Source organism: Mixophyes fleayi, chromosome 12 (assembly GCF_038048845.1).
Source record: "Mixophyes fleayi isolate aMixFle1 chromosome 12, aMixFle1.hap1, whole genome shotgun sequence".
Taxonomy (NCBI): domain Eukaryota; kingdom Metazoa; phylum Chordata; class Amphibia; order Anura; family Limnodynastidae; genus Mixophyes; species Mixophyes fleayi.
This window is the reverse complement of record NC_134413.1, coordinates 78078617-78102286: the sequence shown is the minus strand read 5'-3', so window position 1 is coordinate 78102286 and position 23670 is coordinate 78078617. Positions and strand designations below refer to the sequence as shown.

The following is a 23670-nucleotide window of genomic DNA, read 5'->3' as shown; positions in this document are numbered from 1 at the left end:
TCATATTTCAAAGTCGTTTACTATTTTCTTAACCATATGAAACATGTCCATTTTTTTTTTTAACAAGGATTGTGTTTTACTGTTCCGAGACAGATCTTAAGAATTAGGATAAATATCTCTTCACTATAACAAATGAATCAATATAGGAATGGCTTTATACACTTGATTAATAGAGCGAGTCAGGATTCATCGATGCAAGCAAAGCTCATTTCAAGATTATCGTAGGAGTAGTCCAGCTACCCTATACAAAATCATGTCAACAGTCCAGCTGCGTATCGATATGTATACATGTATGTGTAGGAGGTTTGTGTGGAAGCGAGCATGTGAAAACGCTACGTGTGAAGATTGTCACTTCTGAGCGCAATTGACCATTATATAATTATTCCGTAATATTCGGAGTGTTTTTTGTTTTGTTTATTGTGCATTTTGTTTTTGCAAACCCCTTGAGAGTGGTCCTAAATTTCTAGCATTAATTGTACAAATACTGAAATGAAAACATTGCGAATGGCAGGATAATAAGGTTACAACATATAGGCCCAATAAAAACTAAAACCCAACGCTAAGCAGATAGCAGTCTAAAGATAAAATGTTAAAACAACGCAAATCAGTGATCATCTTTTGCTGGTCGATGGCTAGGGCTTCACTCCGTCAGGACAACAGGCGAAAGGACAGGGTTTGGATCTGCTATGAGCAACAAAACAACGCTTGACACATTTTACGTTCACTAGTTTTCGAAGCGTATCTTGTGCGAACTTGGAATGTGATGCGTTTGTGTCCGCGGAGTGTCTAACGACCCCGGATTTCATAGTGAGTCTTCTGGTACCATTGGTGCCTTAATATAGCTTACACATTATACAAACAGGGCCAAATCACGCACCTAACATACACAAATGCTCTTTTCAATAACCTGGCACCTATTTGGACTTTTCAAGGAGTGTCCCAAATGAATATTCAAATCACGGCAGGCCGTTGTGGCGGCTTCTATTGTAAATACGTATTAGCCACACGAGTATAAAATCACTATTTCTACAAATCCAAAACCTGTGAACGACCCTGCAGCCTTCATTGGAGCCTTAGACGAAGCACCGATTGTATGCGTTGTTCTCGTGAAAGATATGCATGCTCATGAAGACTAAAATACTTTAACCTAAACGGGAACTGCCTTTCAAAAAAAAAAAAAAAAAAACGTAGAACTAAAATGCTGTAGATAGGACATTATTTTATAGAATAGATAGTGCACAGGATACGTGCGTTACGAAAAAACGTGCCCCCAGTGAGAAATGAGACTAGCCACAGTCCTGAGGACTGTAGAGGTAGTAGTTTTGGATTGTAATATATATATTTATTCATTTAAGTCATTGTAAGTGCTTTGAAACACAGCTGCCAAAATTATTTACGACGGCAGCAAGCGTCCGTCTTATTGCAAGAGGTGTCTTAACAGTAACATTTAGGACTCAAACACATTCTGCCTTTCACCAAAATAAACATACCTATAATCTGGTACATACGGCTGCAGTACCGGCAGCGTGGTTTCCACAAAGTTCCGTTAACACCTTGCGGCGAAACGATTTCACGGATAACTCTGCAACGTCGGCTCGATACAAAATTAAGGCGCTTCGGACCCTTTCGCTGCGTGTGTGGCCACGATTGCGTTTAGGCGTTTTTAATCTACACGTTAAATTACTACAACAAGTTAAATGATGGTAAATGAAATGAAAACACAGCATTTAACTACTAACTAGAACACTACGCTGTTTAACCAAAGTCCCCCCCACCCCCCCCCACCCTCCAGGAAAACAATTTATGCTTTACCAGAACTGGACTCAGTACTGATTTCTCAGTGTATAATGAACAGGATGGAATGTGAAGTAACAGATAACACAGGTACGTCCGATAGACCAGTCCATGAAGTGCTCTCGTCCTGCATCACTAAACTTCTATCAGCCGAAAGTAAAACAAATATGCACATATATATATATATATAGTCCAGGGCGTCACACATACAGCAGGAAGCACCTTGGAGTAAAAGAGCCATCACATATTCAAAAATGTACTATAAAAATATTGCACATTCTTCAGCTATTTCTCCCGCACCCCCCCAAAAAAAAAAACAACAAATATTTCCAGAAAAAAAATAAATCGATATGGTTTGGAAGGTTGAATAATTTATCCAGTGATCGCACCACTGTGCTTTTTGTTCCTGTTCCTTGTCGCGGCTCTTTTCATGCATTCGTTACCTGCGGGACAAAGTGCGGAAGGTCAGTAGATTTCATGTAAGTTACCTCTTGTACTTTATTTTTTACTTCTGTGTTGCTATTAGGAATAATTTTGCTCGTTACGCTTGTATTTAAACATACATGCAGATTTAATTTTTAATATATTTATTGGCAACGGGGATGTCAAGAACAACTCTCAGTTGGATAAACGCTGTGTTTTTAAACGCCGTTGTGCCACAGACCAGACAATCCGGCTCCCCCCCTCCCCTTCTTGTCGCCATTTAAAAGCGGCGAATGGCATTGATTTGCACAGTCTGTATTGCCAAACCGTAGACTCCGTGAAAAAATGGCTGCATGTAGTATCTCCCGGGGTCTGATAAGTGGTATTGGAGCCATTTTAGTCAATTGCTGATTAGTATGAAAAGCAGCATTGCTTAACACCCATGTTATAAAAACACATGTCAAACTGTTACATATAAATAAAGTTTGGCTTAAAAAAAAAAAGCACAACAGACCACATGTAAATCTGCACGCATTTTGGTAAAACGCGTCATGTCTACACGCACAAAAACATGGATTACGGTAATGATGATATTGCTCGTTCTTGCTCGCAACATTATGAGATGCGAGCAAAAAACTTAGCAAAGATCATTACCTAAATATGAGGCCTGATGCTACCAAGGCACCAGACGGCCAATCGGATCGGTCCTGTGGCGTGAATAACCCATTAAGTGATTCCAGCTCGTTGACACAATCCCGCTGTCTCTGACGTTCACTGCATTTTATATTTAATATTGGGCGGGCTTAAGAAATAAACAGTCAATATTTTATTATTAATTCGTCATTAATTGGTATAACAAAAAAAACACAAAAACTACATTTTAAAGAAAGACGTTAAAACATTTAAAATAAGAAAACGTTTAAACACAGAGAATATGAGGTCTTCATTACACTATTCCTTACAGTGAGGACAGCTACAAAACCCTGGCGTTATTCCGTTGTCTGTCATGGCCGCACTTTGATCTCATTTGTTCCTGCATAGCGCCACCCTGCAAAAAACAAAAGACAAACTGGGATTTTGCCATTTGTACGCGCGTCTTTTTATTTTTAACCTATTTAATGCCACAATCGGTTGGATCTCCGAATATTTTTGGAATATTAAGACCGTATTTCCCCAGCCTGGGAATATTTGTATCAGCGGAGGTGTTGAGAGAGAATTAGATAATTTGAATTTTAGGACAAACAATACGTACGCCTACGTCCATGTGCATTTGGACTACAGCAGGAAAGGATTTTTACATGGTGCTGTCCAGACATTTCATTACAAAATGACGGCTCTCAGACACTGCATCACAACCTGCAGTACAGGTGGGCAGTCACACAGGCATCCGCTATTGCGAGGTTGTGGACGCGGTAACGGAACACAGCATCATTGCGCTGTGTCTGAGGGGGGGAGGGGGTCACGGCGTTATGCTGTGTGGGAGAGGGAGGGATTACTGCGAGGCAAATTAAATGGCAGGCGCGGGCTGACGACGAGAACCACAAGATAAAAATATTAGGAGCAGTTATAAGCCGGCCACCGACGCTCACGTCACGCACTTAAAACTCGTTGTCCTAAAGTTCTATGGCCATGTCAGTGATTGATGGGTTGCGTTGCTTAAGCCCACCCAAAATGGCTGCCTCCGCTCTGCGCAGACGACTCATCTCCCTGACCCAAATGACCCACCAAGAAGATTCCCGTGTGGAGACAACAAGGCTCACATGAAGGTAAGATCACATGACCCATTTCCATGTTGGAAATATACACAACTGCTTTGCATTGATACACGGCGCTGTCAGGTTATACAGCTGTCCCTGCTGCAGAGAGACCGTCTGCCACTGTCACGTCATAGGAATTATAGTATAAATATAAGGCAGTGCGAGGCTGAAATGTCACCATTTATCAAACACATGCCAGAGGCAGCCATTTTGTAGTCTGAACCAGTAGCCTATCAGGTAGCTCGGAACCAGGGACATCACCGAGACTGAATATTCGGGAGGCACTAGTTCCTAGCGGAACGGATAGCAGGCACCCTTGTGAATACTAGTTCAGCCCACCACAAAATGGCTGCCTCCACAGCATGTAGGTGACTGATCCACTTTAAGCCTAATTCTGTAGTTAGACCACCCCGAAATTGAAGTACCTTTGGAAAGCCGTCACTGGCACCCATGTCTCCCGACCCGATGTGCGTCAGATGTACAAAGTTCATGGGCTCTCCTATCATGGTGCGATCAATTCTCCTCCTCTTCTTTTTCTGCGTCAAATAAAAATGCAGGGTTAGCTGAAGTATATAGTCAGTTACAGAGACAGAGACAGAGACAGAGATAGAGATAGAGATATACATATATATATATATATATATATATATATATATATATATATATATATATATATATATATATATATATACATACATACACATATATTTCAGATGTGTTTGCTACATCATGTAATAAAACACCTGCTGATATGTTATTAGAGATAGGTTTTCCTTTCTTTCATTAAATGTATTGCTTTTCCTTATTACTGATATTAAGGGTAACGTGCGGCCCTTTTGAAGATTAGAGGACCGCCCATACGGAACCTCGAAGTGCATCAGGTTGCCAGTCATTGGTCCAGAGAACGCTTTCTTTTGTATGCAAATGAGAAGGGGAGGAGCAGCCTTGGCTGAAAGGGAAAACATGGCCGTCAGCAGTCTCTGGTTTTATGTAACAACAGGTAACTACAAATTCTACTTTCCGCACATCAACAGCTGGACGAATTGGATATTGGTTAAGGCCCCTGTTAATATATAGTCACTGTAAGGACTCTATTCTAATTTCACGCAACCAAAATAAAGAAGTAAATAATTGCCTCTGCTCAGTCACACTGAACGGTGTATTTTTTTTTAGCCATTGTGCTCCAAATTACGGAAAAGAGCATTCTGGGTAATCGACCCCTCCACACCAATACTTACACTGTACGTGGGTTTGTTTTTTAAATGCAGTAAGGGGTTTGTTGTTCTTGTTTTAATTGTAGACTTTGTTATACCTACAACAAAACAAAACGTGTTGCATAATAAAATGTTGCTGTGGAAAGGACCTAAAAATGCACCTTTTCTGCTGGTGGCTTTGTGCTGTATAGTCTGTGTAAAGGTCTGACCTTCTGCGGGATTACTGCTGTTGTTCTGAGGGGACAGAGAAGACAAGTGCAGCGAGACGATGTGAAAGGGAGGGAGGGGTTGGCTGATAATTGGTTTCCTGTGTGTCTCTCTCCGACACAGGGCGAGGTGCGTAGTGGTTATATCAGAGCATGTACGCTTCACTGACACTTCTTATCTGCACACAACACCAGCGAGGAGTGAGGCAGAAAGGATACAGCCAAACAAGACATATCTTTATCTGGGAGCCAACAAGGCCGCGGATCGTTAGTATTGGATTTCGACTCGTAGGAGTCTTCTACAGGTCCAGCCGACAAGATGTGAATGGACTGAAATGTGCAAGTAGTGGTAGCACAAAGGCGCCCAAATGTTTTCCATCCTGACCCAGTCCCATCCGCCCAAATGTTTTCCGTCCTGACCCAGTCCCATCCGCAGGTGCCCAAATGTTTTCCGTCCTGACCCAGTCCCATCCGCAGGTGCCCAAATGTTTTCCGTACTGACCCAGTCCTATCTCTAAATTGTATCTCTCCCAAAGTGTTATGTAATTAGGCAAATCAATATCAGGGGAGCTTAGGCTTGGAGGCCCTGGCAGCGGCAGGCGGGGGGTTTAGGCTTGGCGGCCCTGGCAGCGGCAGGAGCTTAGGCTTGGAGGCCCTGGCAGCGGCAGGCGGGGGGAGTTTAGGCTTGGCGGCCCTGGCAGCGGCAGGAGCTTAGGCTTGGCGGCCCTGGCAGCGGCAGGCGGGGGGAGCTTAGGCTTGGCGGCCCTGGCAGCGGCAGGCGGGGGGAGCTTAGGCTTGGCGGCCCTGGCAGCGGCAGGAGCTTAGGCTTGGCGGCCCTGGCAGCGGCAGGCGGGGGGAGCTTAGGCTTGGCGGCCCTGGCAGCGGCAGGCGGGGGGAGCTTAGGCTTGGCGGCCCTGGCAGCGGCAGGCGGGGGAGGTTAGTTGTTTTCACAGTAGGGGAAAAAATATTGACTGGAATGCAGAAGATTTAAGGCATTCCTTAGAAAAAAAAAAAAAGATAAAAAGAGCCTTGTGGCTTTGAGGTAACACCGGGTGAATTATTAAACAGTTTTCCACTTGGCAGGCCCTGTAGATTTATCTAGTCTGACGGTTATTTAAGGTAACTAAATTACATCTGGCCACTGACCACCATAGCTGTGGGCTCCTTCAGTCCCTTTCCCCCAACCAGGAGAGCTAAATACATACTAAATAACCTGGGTTTATTTTCACCCCAGGTACAAATACTTTTTTGAACGTCAATTACATAATGTTCCATTTGCATTCCTCCAGTCTTGTGCATGTTCCATAATCCACCATCACTCACAGATGTTGCCTCAAGTGCCCTCCCCCATGATAGTTTCTAAAAAAGCTGCACTCCCTGCAGGCTGCCGTGTTTAGACGGATAATTTGGGGGGGGGGGAAATCATGTTGTTGCCTTCTGCTGGTGTCAGGTTAAAACATCTGGAGCTTCCAGCTGAATTGACCAATTTCTTGTATGCGAGCAGTCATTAATCAGCTTCGCAGCTAGGGCTTTAAACCTCGTGCGACCACGAGACAACTGGCCGTATGCTCTTAATATTTTATGGACTGTTACATACAGCTCCTCTGTAGCTAAATATTTGGTACAATTCAAGGTGGGTCTTGAGAGTTTGGGGCAACGACGCTTGCTAGCCAAAATGATGATATCAACAGTCTCATTTAGTATTGATGACACCAGGAAGACGTTACAACATTTTAATAGGTTACAAAAGTTACTTATGTGTTGTAGGATTACTCCACCCTTTGTTTTGGAGCTGTAAAACTTCAAATCCGTTGTTGCAAAAATAACTGGTGTAGAAAGTTCCTCTAAATATGTGGATATAGAATGTGGTTAGGGTATTGGTGACCTTGCCTACACCAAAAGTAGGAAGACTTAGCACCTAGTCCAAGGTAGAGGTTATAATAGTTTGAGGGATACAAGTATTTGACGGAAGAAGATTGCTTACTGTAGATGGCTATGTACAAGCTTCCAATGTCTACAATTTGGCCAAACACGAGTAGCCCAATAGAGAAGATCTGAAGGGTCGTGGTTGCGGGCCGTTAGTGCGGTTGGAAGGTGACCTTCTCAGGCCAATAACAGTCAACCTCTGACTGCGTTCCTCAGCAGGCCCGATAGGGATCTGATCGAATTTGGTGGCCAGCTCAATAGAGAAGGATCTTCACAGATCACGTCTTCTTCTTAGACATGTGGCTTAACATCATTAAGCAATAACCGTCCTACCCTCCCCCCTCCTCTGTTTTAGTGAGCTCATAACTTCTCATATTTTTCCTCGCAAAACAACCAGATAATTTCATTATCCAGAGTTAGAGAGAAGTGCTGATAGGGCAGCACAGTGGCCTCGTGGTTAGCACATCTGCCTCACAGCACTGGGGTCATGAGTTCGATTCCCGACCATGGCCTTATCTGTGTGGAGTTTGTATGTTCTCCCTGTGTTTGCGTGGGTTTCCTCCGGGTGCTCCGGTTTCCTCCCACACTCCAAAAACATACTGGTAGGTTAATTGGCTGCAATCAAAAATTGACCCTAGTCTCTGTCTGTCTCCCTCTCTGTCTGTCTTTGTGTGAGTGTGTGTATATATTAGGGAATTTAGACTGTAAGCTCCAATGGGGCAGGGACTGATGTGAATGAGTTCTCTGTACAGCGCTGCGGAATTAGTGGCGCTATATAAATAAATGATGATGATGATGATGATGATGATGATGATATCACGTAAACTTGGAATACACACATAGAAGACAGGCTTTCAATGGATCCGTTAAATGTTTTGCTAATACGCTGAGCCAACATTTAATACAATTTTCCAGAAAGGAACGCGATATTACTCACCGGCTGTGGCTTTTCTACAACACAGCAGCCCAACTTGTGCCAGAAATCACTCATGTTGTCAGAGACTTCCAGTTTGGTTAACAGTCCTGCCCAGAGGTTCCCTGTCGTCAGATCCTACAGTCCGCAGAGGAAAACGTAAGGGTCTTCCCTAGATCACTCCATTAAGCAGCAATGTACGGAGGTCAGATGTTGAAAAGCGAATGTCCGACTTAACTCCGTGCCTTTGGGGGCTTGTGCCTTTATGTTCCTGCAATTTAAAAATGGAAAAAGATTAGATATATTCCTGCAAATAGCTTTTGTATAAAATATTGCTATTACTTAGGTGACTATCGTGCTGGGACATGCTTTGCATTGGAATTCCATAAAACTTATGCATTTAAAGCAGATATTTCAACCCATTAGGGGATGTCATTAAACCGTAGTGACCTCCGGACGAGAAACATAAGAGATTCTTTATTTTTAAATGTTTTTTATTTAGCTTTTAGGGAAGCGATTATATTAAGCTAGAAAATTTCAGATTTTTCGTGGTTACCTCCAGATCACTAGTACATTTTTAAACCTGGGTACAGACGATTTGGTTCACTAATCACCATCGGAGACATAAGTTTCTCTTTCTAGACCTGTATTTTGCAGTCTCTAAGCAAATCACAAGACCTCCACATCTGGCCTTCTCATATACCAGGGGGTCTGGCCTCGCTCTATTGTGTTTGGTTACACCGAACCCCCCAGAAACCTTCTTTCAGGAAGTTAGAGAATGGTTGTATGAGAAGAAAGAGGGCACGTCTACAATAAGTACAGGAAACAACAGAGCTAAAATGGAAATAGAGAGATCGCATTGTGCTTGCAGACAAAACCTGGGTGCACGCGTTTGTCTGTCGCAGTTTTGTCTGCACTAAAAATGTACAAACACGAATGTAATATGAGAGAGGACACAGTCGTATAGCCCTGCACGGGGGAGGGGGGGGGGTGCTCGGTGTTTGCTATCCGTTCCACACTCATCCTCTAACTCTGTTGTGGCGACGTACTGAAAACAGATGTGTCTGAATATCGAAATGTTCTCTTCAATTTGTTTTTTCTGTGATCATGAGATTAATCACTTACGAAAACAAAATGTGACTTTATGAGATGAATCACCCAAAAAAAATAAAATAAAAAAACGAGCATTTTTTGCAGCTGAATTGCCTAAGATCTCCTAAGTGAGCGATTGTGGGCTCATCCCATTAAAGATGGACTATCACCTAGTGAAATGCATTCGTAGCCTCGGCCAAAATTGAGGGGCGAGGGCCAATCGCAACTGCCAGGTGTGAGGATTACCTTTATGTAGCGTTAACTGGAACTCCATTCAAATGAATGGAGTCCTGAAAAAGACAGGAAAAACCTCGGCAAAGCACTCAGCGAACACAATACATGTGTGATAGCCCGCGACAGACCCAATGATTGAAAGGAGCAAAAGCCATCACAAGACGAGGCCCAATTGCTGCGCTATAATCTTTTAGAGACACAGTGGACCTGCTCAGGCAGCGATTCCAAATACAAATACACAAACACACAACATCTAAAAAAAATTAGGTAACAAACGGCCTTGGACAGGCCTGGCGTTGGACAAAGGAGGCATTGTGCAATTTTGGGGACGTTTATAAATAAAACAGTCCTCGCAGCTTCTATAAATATAGGATTAATGTGTTTTACGCTACTCTAAAACATTATTAGATAAATAACGCCCCAAGTCACGGATTTAAATTTTTGCAAAATCGGTAACAGGATGCTGCCACTTGCATCAAACACAACATTTTTCGCGATTTTGAAGCACACACAAGTCGAGTAGTGTTGTCGATACAGAGATTGCATTATTAGGGTGTCATTAATGTCCCACTTACGAAGTATCACGTTATCTTTAGATCATAAAAAATACACGTAAAATAATGGGAGAAAAAAACGACTTCGCTAGGTTCCTGCCTGGGGCTTAGGGGGATCTTGTGATCTTCAGCGCCGGAGGAACACGCTGGGATTTGTAGTTCTACAGCAGCTGGAAAGCCACAGGTTGCCAAGCCCTGCACTTGTGTGATGTGCACGACACAAGCAACGTGACCAGTGTAAGCGGACACTTCCTGTCTGTACAGCACCGTTGTCAACGTGCTTGTTGACTTTAACCTTTGGCTCCACATGGCCCTTCACTAATCTGACATTTTTAAAGGTTTACCGATAACCAAGAGGCCTGCCAGCCAGACTCAGTGTTTACACGTCCAGGCCGTGCCACAAAGCGGACATTACGTAATGTCTCACAGCCTTCTGGGCTGAAATTCTCCTTTTAAAAAGAAAAAAAAAAAAAAGAAAAAAATTATCATTCATTGGGGGCCTAGTTACCTTATTATAACTTTATATATTAATACAATCATAATAATAGTAGCGTAACCGGACATTTTTAGGCCTTGATGCAAAAATGTGTTACTGATGCTCTTATTGATGATGGTACTTTAAAATACAGCAGTATTATAATATACACAAGGCTGCTTTTCCCCCATGAATAGAAAATGAAATAAAAAATGGCCACCACCACTTTAAACAAAACCGACTACCCTAAAAAAAATATATATTATATATATATATTTTCTTTAATTTTTTTAAAATCCCTCCCCCCACAACCAAGATTAAAGGAGGTGACTAAGGCGGAAGTTATCTGAGATAAAAGTCATGATTGCAGAGAGGACGGTGGATATACACACAGACGGCTTCCTGTCAGTAACCTTACTGACAAACCTTAGACTGAAATGACTTACAATAGAACAATAAATGTAAATACACTGTTTAACACCTTCAGTCCTGCAGTTCAGGGGAGGATCAGTCATTATAATTATATATATATATATATATATATATATATATATATATATATATATATATATATATATATATATATATATATATATATATTTTACACACACATATATATTTCTTAGGGAGGACACAACCACTAAAGTAACCCCATTTACTACACGATAAAAAAAAAAAAAAAAAATATTTAAGACCTGTGTCAATGTTTTTTTTTTTTTTTTTATGTTGACATCTCAATGGTAACCGTTTTATAAGACGCCTCATTTTTGCTTTTGGGCGCTGAACGAAAGCTGTTATGACCAAAAACATGACCTGGTTTTATGTTTGGGTTGCATCCCGGCCGTTTCCTTGGAAGTAAAGTCTAAGCGGGAACTGACTGGCATACACAATTGCGTCTTTTGTGCATTCATGTTTGTTGAACAGCAGCCACGGTTCTCCCCCCCCCCCCCCCCCATAAAAACTCGCTCTGCCAGTGACAATAGCCTCGTTTCACAGCGAGGCCAAAAGGAACCTCTTCAAAGTCACATGGAGGGTGCCAGGAAATAGGTGGGGGGTGAGGGGGCCGCGGCTCTTCATAATAATCCGTATTTAACAGTTCCTCTTACTAAGAGTGCCATGAAAAGACACCTCGCTTGCCCCCCATCTATGTTTATTTCATGTCGATATTTTATAAGCCGCTAATCGGAGCGGCTTCTACGGTCAGTCCTTCTCCGCCTGTCATGCTGTAAGCATCCCGCGGAGCAGGCAATTCTCCTGGAGGGCCGCGGATGACATCATTAAGTTCCGCCCACATATGAAAAGTAGGTAAGTATGGTTTATACACGTTAAGCACTACAGAAAACATGCTACCTTCCAGTATTTAAAAACACAGAGGTGTAGATTTACTAAACCTTCTTTAAAAAAAAAAAAAAGAGAGGAAAGGTGTTGCCCGTAGAAACTAATCAGATTCTAGTGATCGTGTTCTAGAATGTATTAGCAACCAATCAGATTCTAGTGATGACATTCTAGAATGTATTCGATAAATGATGGCTAGAATCTGATTGGTTGCTACGGGCAACAGCTCCACTTTTCAATCAAATTTTATATAGCTAGATTGTGGCATAAAAACGCAGTTTAAAAAAATAAATTATATATATATATATATATATATATATATATATATATATATATATATATATATATAGAAAGGAGAAAATCAATATATGAACTGCATTGATCACCTGGTGCAGACATGAGCAACACTAGTGGGGATATGGCTATAATATAACCTTTAATGTTGTTCCCCTTCAGATTGGCCCTGAGAGTGTGTATAAAATATATATATATATATATATATATATCTCTCAATATATCAAACATATGTACACACTCATACAACAGCAACATTGGGTACTTACATTTGCAACAGGAACAAACTGGTAAAGGAACCCTGAACAATGTCCTTGAACAGTGGAAAGTGTGAAAAATTTCCAGGGACAGTCCCCGTTTTTTTAAAGAATTCTCTCTGGAAATGTCCCTACTTTTCAATTTTGGGGAATTGCACACTATTTTTTTTTCCCCTCATATTAGACATGATTTTCAGAAATGACAAAACAGGGGTGACCTCAATAGCGTGCCGAACGCCGAAGTGCACCGAGTGTATTCGTCAGACCCAGCAGCCAGAGAGGACATCCCTTTATAAACAAGATTTGTCTGGAAAACCTAACAAAAAAAAAAGTCACAATGGAGAATGTGCTAAATATATTTATAACCCTTTCCTGGCTCGGTCGCCAACCGCGGTTCACTATCAGGTCCTGGCAAACTCTGCTGCGGTTATAACCACTAGTGTGTCACCGTTCCTATTGTGGTCATTGTAAGGTCTGTGATGTCCGTGTGTCCCCACTTCTGACCACTACGTGCAAGTACAGGTTTTTTTTGCGCACATCTATTTCTGCGTACGTTCAGAGCGCAAACACTGCCAAATTTATATAAAGGCCCAACGTGTCCTCATGCGACAGGAAAAACAGAAAGTTATGTGTCTATAGTACCGTGGCTACTGACCGCTTAAAAACACACAACTTTCTGTCAGTAAAAACACAGCCTTCTAGAACGGCCGTGTGTCATTAATCTTGGGTTTAACTGAAAAAAGCAAATGACCGATTATTTGCTATGCATTCTGGCATGTCGGCCAGGTTACTAAAAGCGGCATAAAATATAAAATCCTGCATTTCACACAGCTCGAGTTACTCAAATTATTATTGAGAAGTTGGCTGCTGTACGCTGCCATATCTTTTTGAAAATCTGCACAGAGTTTTTCGGCGGTCACTGTATACCACACAGTAAGAGCCGCTTTCAGAAAAACCAACATGGCAGCCTGCGAGCGAGACTGAAACGGTGGAAGTGCCGATTGAGCATAACAAGTTTAATATACTGTATAAAGCATATTAATTTGTGACTGTGGGGATGTTTTAAGTATTTCTAGAATAGATGCTTAAAATATTGTATAATGCTGTAAATTATAAGGGTATAAGACCATATAAAATACAAGCGGTTGAAGGCTAGCTATAAAGGTCATTTATAATATTCATAGTATAAGGTGCATTATTCATTATAATACACATCTTCACAATATTGTTCTGCAAATTGATTGCTGCCATGCTTCTATGGGTTCGTAATCGCGCCATTTTCACGTTCCATTTGGGATGTGTACAGTGGACTGTCCCCCCTAAATCAGGACACTAAGTATGCATTTAAATAAGCTTTATATACATTGCATTGGGCATTATACTGTATTTGTAGTTTTGCAATAATTAATAGACCCCTTATTTTGAAAATTAACTTGAACCCGAGAAATTCAGCATTCTGCAAGGATTTCCTTTATATGATATGTGTACGACAAGCAGGCTGGGCCCAGTTCTCTGGAAGACGAGGACGTAGGAGGGCGCAAGCAGACTTTCTTTGATGCTGTGACAAGTGTGGCAAGATTTACAGCAAAAATAATCGGAAAATAAATCCCCTCCCCCCGGCCTCAGACACAGATGGGACCCTGAGATAGAGGAACCCACAATAATACTAAATTTTTTCTTATAGGGGAAATGTCACAATGCATTAACAGGACTGTGTCGTAAGCATTGCTAAACGGATCGTATTTCTAACTGGTCACCTTACGGGTAGGAAAGGTCACACAGATTTATCCTTACAGGACCTCTAAATTTTAAGTTTTATTCCCTGTATTGATCCAGACAACGTGTTTCTGCAGAACAGGCCTGTCAGTCACTCAGTGTCTGCTCTAGTAGGAGAAGCTCCTCCCCTCATCATGGAAGCCCGTACGGTAGACTCATTTCATTATGTCTAAACACTTCAGTTTGTTCATGTTATTAATTTCGGCAACGTAAAGCCTTTGCTAAATCAATATCAAATTGTGGCTCTATTTTTTTTTTTATTTATAAAAAAATAACAGCATGTAATTGCTCAAAATGTTATATATTATACAGATGAAATAAGCTAATGTACAACAGACTGTGTTTGTCACAGAGTACTCTGGCTATAGTGACCTCGCAGCTTTCTATATTGCTGAATGCTGGGCTTGGCGTAAAATGTGTCCTGCACAATCAACACATTTTATAATGTGGAATAAAAAACAAAACAAAACAACAACTGGATGCATGAACTGTGTCATATAGAGATGTTTTTGACACCACAAACTTCCTGCATTACTCTGTGCTGCTGGGGGACCCTGCTCCTTCCACTATATAACTCTCAGTCTGTGGCTTCCTGCTGCCTCCATTCCCCTCCTCACATCATGTCACTGCCCCTGTCACATGCAGCCCTGTCCTCACTAACACATCACTCATCTCCTGATATACTCTGTGCTGCTGGGGAACCCTGCTCTTTCCACTATATAACTGTCTGTGGCTTCCTGCTGCCTCCATTCCCCTCCTCACATCATGTCACTGCCCCTGTCACATGCAGCCCTGTTCTCACCAACACAATGCCACAAGAGGACAGGTCACTGCCTCCCACAAGATCAGCGCACTCGTCGCCCTTAAATACTCTGTGCTCCTGTCATTATGATGCTTTGGCTACAGCAGTAGATGGAAGAATATAATTATTGGGTGCTCTGCACTTAGTAAAATGCACTTTAACGACTGATAATGTCAGCTTGCTACAGTACTATCAATTTATACATTATTTTACTAATTTCACTATTTCATCAAAACACAAGAGTCAAAAACTAGACACAATTTAATATATTCAAAATGATCTGTACTTTCGTTAACTGGCTTCTTCCATGTGTATCCTGTGCTAGTGGCTCTAGTGTCACTTTCTGAGTAATCTCACACTGAAACTCAATTATTCCTCCTGCGCTTTAATTCCGCCAAGTTCCTGAAAACTTTTCTGTACAGTTTTGTGACTTATTATTGCCAGTTCTTGTGTTTTAGGCTTATTCCATGACATAATAATTATCCAGGTAACGTGGGGACAACATAAGCTTCGCCCCTAAGCCAACCTCCCCCCGCTTCCCCGCTAAAACCAGGTGCGGTGGCGACAATTCAGCCTCGCTACGTCACAGAACAACATCAGTTTTTCACTTTTGCAGTTTTTAAAATGGATTTAATCCATATGGGAAGGTTGCGTAACTTCTGATGTCCCCTTAGTTCCAGGACAGAGGAATAAACTTGTCAAAATAATGTATTTAAAAAAAAAAAAAAAAAATATTAAAAAAAATTTGTGGACAAAAACCAAATTCTCCAAACGGTTCTCACCATAGTCTGTGAGACTAAACCTACAGTTGTTTTTTTTATTATTATTTTTCGAGCATGACACAGGTCTATTTCTCCATATAACCACTTCCTGTATGTCAGGCTGAGTGTACCAGACTCGCTCACACTGCCGAGATCTTCATCGTGACTTAATCGTATTGCGGACTTTGTTTAGTACAATCTTGCATGTTGGGTCATCTTTTTTTTCCTGCCTCCCATGTGGCATAGATTAAACTCTAAAAAAAATATTCTACGTATCAGTCTACAACAAAAAAAAAACAAACAAAGCACGCCAACAACGTAATAGCGAGTTGCGGCAACTTTAAATTCAAAAAGCGTGAAAGAAGTAGCCGGGGTTATCTTGGTGCCTTATTTTAGCGAAATAATTGTGCATCTACCATTCAGGGTAATAATTTTTTTTTTTAAAAAAAAAGTCTTTGAAATTGTACTTTGCATTCATTTTGCAATAACATTGAGTGAAACAGAGAGCCTGGGTACACGGTATCTTTAAATTTAATGTACATTCCACCAGGTTGTCGTACAAGCAGCAGCAGCTGTGTCGCCTGACAGCCCTGTAGAGCACCGTTTGCATGCACGATCCTACAGGCTGTCATGCCTGGAGATTCAACTATTACAGGTGGTCAACCTTTTCCTTCAACTGGAGCAGACAGTGAGTGACTGACAGGCCTGCTCTTTACAAGTCGTACAGAACCCCCCCCCCACCTCTCCCCTGAGCACTGGCCTCAACCTGCCTCTGAAGCACATCGTCAGCCCATGCCTGAGGGCGGTGAAAAGCACCTCTGTAAGATCATGAAGTGCAACGTGTGAGTCATGGTGAATGTGAAAGCTCTTCCTGCCCGGACCTGCTCTCGTCTCCTTGCCTCCCGCCCTGCAGCGGCAGCGCTGCATGTATGAACAGAGGCCCAGGACACACACAACGCCGCTCAGAGTCAACTCCAGCTCTGCTCAAACCCTTCACCCGGATCAACGTCCGCGGTGTGACGATTACAGAAGGGTAGATAGGTTAGAGAGAACACCCTACTTGTCTACTCTCCCGAAACAGCTTATGAATTTCGGCAAAGTTCTTCCAGAAAGTTGCGCGCCAACCTTCCCATTTTCTTGTGAAGCGGACGGTACAATGCCACGATCGGCTGTAAATCGCGTCACCTTGGCCCAGCCGCAAGTTGCCGGTATCCCGCAGCGGAGGCCTGGCCTCGAGGACGTGAAATGCGTTCCGGGACCCCCCGCAGAGGAGGGGGTATGAAAGTTAAGAAAGTATGGAGAACACAGTCGCCCAGTTAGTGGCAATACACCTACCTATTGTTTTTCCCCGCAAAATTAAAAGAAGCCATTGTGGGACGAGGGAGAAAAGCTGTGTACATTACAACTGCAGCTCCACAATGTCTGCCCATTAATTAAAAAAAGAACAAAAATAGACACACACAATGAAAATAAGTTTCCCTCTCCTTTTAAAGCGATGTTTAAACGCTCGATGAACTATTTTTATTGTACGGTAAAACAAGTTAAAAAAACATGTGTGGAAAGTTAAAACTCTGCTTGTCCTAGTTTTATATTTAGACATTGATGGAAAGAAAATCTTGCATACTTCTCCCAGCACAATACATTTTTACCTTGAGAGGTCTAAGAATTACTAATAAATGGTGATATGGATGTTTTCTTACCACAGCGACAGAACAACATTTTACTTGATACTCTGCCGCCTGACCAAAACGGTAGGAGCAGGCCCAGGGGTCTGAGAATGCGTGAGCCCTTGGTAGCAGTGGAACTGGAAAATAACTAAATAAATACATTTAAATAATAAAGCATTTTATTTTCCGACTGAATAATAAGTTCTGCTATGACCGGCCTGAGATGGCGATCGCGAGAGGACGACTACGGCGGTCCGTGTACTGCCGCGGCCCCTGTTTAATAATGCAGAAAGTCCTGTGAGAGCATTTATACTTTACAATACAGCGAGTGAATTGAAATTACTACACAGTGGCATAATTAAGAGGCCTGGGGCAATCTTTGGGCCTGACTAGAGCTTCCTACTAGCCGTTACCACTGTTGTGACAGGAGGATTGTAAACCATTTGGACGTGAGGGGACTATGACATCATTGGCAGATTTAGCAAAAACGGGAACATGTCTGTGATGTAATAATTACAGAGCTGAAACGCCCAGGCTCTGCCCACAGCAAATGAGCACATTCAACCACGGACAGACAGCCTCAGAAAGTCTGCTAAAGCCAATAACTCGATGGGAACAAGTCAGCAAAACTTGTTGAACGCCCCGACCACAGCATGTGTGGGTTATATCCTGTTGTCTGCACGCTATGGCGGCTGCCACTGTCTGAGCACAACCAATGTGTTAAATAATGGCCTCCGCTGTGTAACGAAGACAGGAACATTGTGTTTTTTATTGAAAGCAAAAGTGATGAGGAGTCTCTCAAAAAAAAAATATGGCCCCTTAGTCCGATAAAATCGGACAACCAATATGGATGATGTGGTGGTTTGTTGCCAATTTATTTTATTCGATTAGTTGCGAGGTGACGCTGGACACTCCCGCGACGTCCGGCTGCGTATTCTGCTGACTAATACGGTATAGAAATCTGCGCTCACGAGACGGAGATTTTAGTTAAAACTCTGACGCGTGTAACTCCGCGGACTGTTCCGGAGACGCCTGGCGCGAACACTTTACATTTCATTAAAAGAAAAAACGAAAAAACAGACGGTCCATTTACAGACACTTAGAGACGCACCTCGCGGTAAACGCGGGCAACCATCTTGGATGCCATGAGCGCGCCGGCTCAAAGGACGGCGGGACTGTCCACCCAAATAGGGACCGTCCCGCCTAAAATCGGGAAGCATGATATATGCCAGGCTCGGCTAGCCTGTGACACTCCAGGTGTTGTGAAACTACAAGCCCCAGCATGCTTTGCCAATATATAGCAGCTTACTGCTGGAAGGGTATGCTGGGACTTGTAGTTTCACAACACCTGGAGTGCCGCAGGTTAGCCGAGCCTGATATATGCTAATTAACAGGGCATCAATACCGTAGGTGGCATATTAGTGGGTATAACTTCTATCAGTGTCTTTTTAATGGACGCCACTGATATTGCCAACCTATTATTGGGCATCCAACTGACCTGATGCCATCTTACCGGAGGGAAGATCCTTAGCGATAGGGACTCATAACGACAGCATTGGAGACCTATCGCACCACATCGAAGATGCCCAATGAATTGCAACTCAGATTAAATAAAATATATTTTTGTCGTTCGTAAAAAAAAATAAAAAAATAAAGCCAGGGGCTTATAGGGTCTGGGACCGCATGGGGGTCCCACAAAATCCTGCAGGTTGCCCACCACCCCATTTTGGATGGAGCACCTGGTAAACATGATTTTTTAATACAATTATTGTAGAGGTTTAATCCTGTTTTTACAATATAACTTCACATTTAACACAGACTCTAAGTCGCCCAGCCAGGCATAAACCTGAATCATCCCCTAATCGTTGCTTATCCAGCCCCCACACCGGAGGATTGCCCGTCAGAATTAAACTACACAGGTCTTTACATTGTCCCCCGCCTGTTACAACACCAGGGTGTGTGTGCTTTAATACAGGAGAAAGGGGGCGGGGAGGAAGGAGTTTTTTCGAGAAAAAAAAAAGAAGAGATTGCAGTAACGCTTCCTGTCATTTCTACAAAACAAGTTTGGTTATGTGAGAAAGCATAAAAGGTTTTTTTTCTATTTTTTTTTTTTCTTTGTGCAATGTATTCCAAGGACATAATGGAGGTAGCACATTGTGAATAAAGACACGACAAGAAAGATGTTTATGAGGTTTCAGTCAGTGCAGGAAGTGGCGTCTTGTGTCTGCAAGGTTGAAGTGGCGCAAGGGCTCCCAGCATGCAATGCACTGGGCGCCATTGATAGCGCAGTGGCCTAATACTGCTGGGGAGCGCAGGAAAGGGGCATAACTGTGTCCTCACCCTAAAACAATGCATTCATTGAGAATAATATATATATATATATATATATATATATATATATATATATATATATATATTTTTATTATTTTTTTTTTTGTGGTATACAAAAACAGTTCTTTTCAAAACTTCCCTATTCATAGCCACTGACCTTTAAAATTAAAATATCACCCTACGATTCAAAAATTAATGTCTTTCCAGGAAAAATATAAAAGTAGAGGGGGGGGGGCTACTAAGTCTTTGCATAGAACAGTTAGTTCCAGCTTTTAAAGATGTGTCCCTGAAAAAGTCCCTATTTTTCAATACTGACTACCAGCACGATACAGTTCCATTTTTTTTTGCACAGTAGATGCAATTCCAGATCTCTGGAGTTTGCACAAAGTGAAGTCACCTTGCCATGATTACGTCATACGGAGGTGAACCGTACTGTAAGCCGCGGCCACCAATCAGATCATAGCAGCCGTTTCACTAATGCGGATAGGAGAACGTAATACGTAATCCGATTGGTCGCTATAGGTGACTGCGCACTCCTGCACCTTACAGCATTTTAAGTGTTATGTTTTTACAGTTTGCCACTGTTCCAACTGGGTATCCTGGGACATGTAGTTCCCCCGCAGCCAGAAGGCCTATCTCTGGCTCACAGTATAAATGACATTTATTTTTTTGGGCTTAGACCATAGACGGTGTGAACCTTCCGTCAGCCGGTCCCCAGCTCTGTGGGACCTTTGCGCGTTCACAGCTGTGACAGAGGATGTCAGGAGGTGTGCGACTAGGGCTAGGGGGGGGGGGGGGGGTCACAGGCTGTAGCTGCCATCGCTTAATACACACGTTGGTGACAGTGTGCAAATAACACGTCTGCTGGGCCCTACATCCACACCCTGCGCCGGGAAATTTTGCCAGGATAAGCGAAACGCAGCCTCCAAGCCTATCAGAGGACAGTAAACGCTTGTGCGTCATCCAATAGCAGCTCTGTCTAGGGCTCCCCTGTGTCCTGGTTTTCCAGGACGGTCCTGCATTTTAATGCACAATACTAATTTTGTTGCAATTGGTTCTAAAACTGTGAAACTACAAATCCCAGTATACTCTGTCAGCTATAAACAGGCTATCTAGTGGCAAAGCATGCTGGGGCTTATAGTCTCACAGCACCGGAGAGCCACAGGCTGGCCAGGCCCGAATTACAGCATACCTCCCGATTGTCTGAAAGCGGAGTGTTCCGCTGCCACCGTCCCACCAATCGGGGCTTTTGTCTGCATTCCGGGACAATTGGGAGAGGTGCCACGCTAATGGGGTGCCACGATGACCTGTCGCTGGTGCGTGCAGGTTGCAAATGTGTTTTTTTAGGGCAGGGGAAGTGGGTTGAGGGGGCGAGATGACTGCTTTCGCCCCACGGGGAACATGGCACGCGCCAACCTCACCCTCCTACGTGGAGCTTAGCGGTGAGGCATGTTTATAGTACAGAAGTATGAGAATGTGTATCTGATAATTGTCACATTTATCACTCCAATATCACTAGAGGCCTCTAACAGTGATTTTAGGCAACATTGCACCCTTTAGTGGCGCTTTCCTTAATTAAATATGCTGCCTATATCTCCGTCTTGGACCCAAGAGCTATGGATGGACTTAATTCATCCAGCGTGGAGGGTTACGGGGGTTTGCAGGCTCTGGGCTTAGGGTAAGGGGGTAGTGGGTGGATTGGCTAAAGGTGGAGCCTCCTTTAAACTAGTTTTAACACTTTAAAAGGTGTATTCTGGCAAATGCCAACTTTAAAAAAAAAAAAAAAAGTGTAATTATCACCGTGCCCCCCTGACGGGGAGGTCTCCGGCCTCATCCCGTGACCCGCTAAACGCGGTGTGTTCTGTTCATTGGATTATGCAGATATTAATATTTCACTCCCACTGACTGCGAGGCACAGAAGCTTGAAACTTGAGCTTCACCACATAGCACAACACCATGTTGATGTCTTGCCAGAAAAAAAAAAAAAAAAAAACTTGTCACCTCCTTCTTGGCATGTAGCTTTCACTTTTCCAAGCTGTCCCTGTTATTCCGGACTGACAAATCTAGTACTCTGCAGTATGGCAGCATTCAGATTTTTTTTTTTTTTTTACACGGGCCTCAAAACCACTGAGGCCTCCTAATTAGTTTGCAAACTCTGCTTTCTAGCTTCCAGCTCTTTTCGGTATTGCATTGTCATTTTAAAAATTTTATCCGGTCAACATTCTTACAATACTTTATTATATTTGCATTCTTGCATTTTTTGCAGCTCTGTACTAATTACATTTTCTTGCAAAAATTTACAAGTGAGAATCCTAGGTTAGTTCTACAATTATTCTATACAACCATTAATGTTATAAACAGTCTCTTGCAGGATCATAGTTAAATTGGGAGCATTTGGAAAAAAAAAAAATAAATAGTCTTGCAAGATCACTAGCTGGTCACCCCTGTGATACAGAATCCATCACACCTAAGGGCCAACTTTACATTCAAAGACCCCCGGCTGGCTTCATAATGGCCTATACAACCTTTGACTTTAAATAAACGATGGCCCTGGATTGTTAACCCTCCTGTATGTGGACCCCAGAAAATCCAAACCTAGTAACAAGTGCTTCATATACCAAAGTTACAGTCACATTCAATGGGACCTAGACAAGTGCAGACTGGTGGATTAAATTTGCAGCCTGGCGTCAAATGCTGCAATCCAGCTTGGCACAAGTTTTCCCCATGGGAGCCGGGCCCCTAACCTGGAATATATATATATATATATATATATATATATATATATATATATATATATATATATATATATATATATATATATATACACATATATATAAGACACACATATCCTTTTATGTAGCACTGACATAGAGGGTAGCGTTGTACACTGAAACAGAAGTGATAATAGGAGATTTTAAGCATAAACTCCAGCAACCTCTGTGCATTATATGGGATATAGCCCAGATATCTGCATAATGATCCTTCCATAGAGGGGGCTGTAGCAATCTATAACCAACTCATCTCTATTAAGATATTAAGATATGTCTGTTCTGCCTGTACTACAATGCACAGCAACCTACCACATAGTCCACATTGAGTCCTGTAACCCAGGAATAACATAATCCAGCTAGCATGTAAAGAAAAATCATCACCAAACTGTCTCTTTTTCTCAGCTAAACTTTGCAGACGCAGCTTTTTTTTTTTTAGAACGACAAAAAAAATCGGTGGCGACTCGTTACCTGGTGCGGCTGACGCAGCAGAGCCCCCCCCTGTCCCGTGTCTGGGTCTTTCTGCCCCGCTCCTCTCCGCAGCTGGGTTAAAGTTGCAGTTAAGTTCAGATCCCCAGCGAGGTGTGGTTCCTGTGAGCATAAGGAAATGCTGTTTATTCAGAAAAGGGAGAAAGTTGCACAGCACTCACTGTGGACAAAAACGCACAGTGCAGACTTATCCAAAGTCACTGAGAGGAGGGGGCTCAGGGGGGGGGGGAGGTGTCAATCATCATTAATGTCATGTCAATCTCCTTACCACCAGGACATACCTACAGTGGGTCATTTACAGCTTGCAGGATCAAACACTGATAACAATATTACATTTATTCATTTAATGCCATATTGTCCAGCTTTAGGACTCTTATGGTATTTTCATCTTATCGCATAAATGATTTAACGCATCTATTTATCAACATTGCTCATTAGGAGCCCGTCCCGGTGAATAGTTTATAATAAAGTGATCGCTTTATTTTACGTGTTCCTATGGCCGGGGAGAATTTGCGATGGGGGGGAGCACGAAGCCTGTCGGGGAGGGATTTGAAGACCCCTTTCCTAGTCGCAACTGCTAACAACATCTTCAGATGGCGTTA

General features: G+C 42.6%; 1 protein-coding gene across 1 annotated transcript; it reads right to left on the bottom strand.

Moving 5' to 3' along the window:
- CDC42SE1 (CDC42 small effector 1) lies at positions 1-23181 on the bottom strand. Its single transcript, XM_075192260.1, has 5 exons — positions 23051-23181; positions 8258-8504; positions 4400-4510; positions 3180-3265; positions 1-2237 (listed from the first exon to the last, which is right to left on the bottom strand). The coding sequence occupies exons 2-4, from the start codon at positions 8309-8311 to the stop codon at positions 3191-3193; spliced, it is 240 nt and encodes a 79-aa protein (XP_075048361.1). The 5' UTR covers positions 8312-8504; positions 23051-23181; the 3' UTR covers positions 1-2237; positions 3180-3190.
- Between the last annotated feature and the right edge of the window lie 489 nt (positions 23182-23670).

Coding starts and splice junctions, on each gene's coding strand:
- CDC42SE1 (XM_075192260.1), bottom strand. CDS start 8,311: ATGAGTGATTTCTGGCACAAGTTGGGCTGCTGTGTTGTAGAAAAGCCA. Junction 4,511..8,257: donor TTGTAGAAAAGCCACAGCCG/GTGAGTAATATC, acceptor TATTTGACGCAG/AAAAAGAAGAGGAGGAGAAT. Junction 3,266..4,399: donor CCAGTGACGGCTTTCCAAAG/GTACTTCAATTT, acceptor TGTTTTTTGCAG/GGTGGCGCTATGCAGGAACA.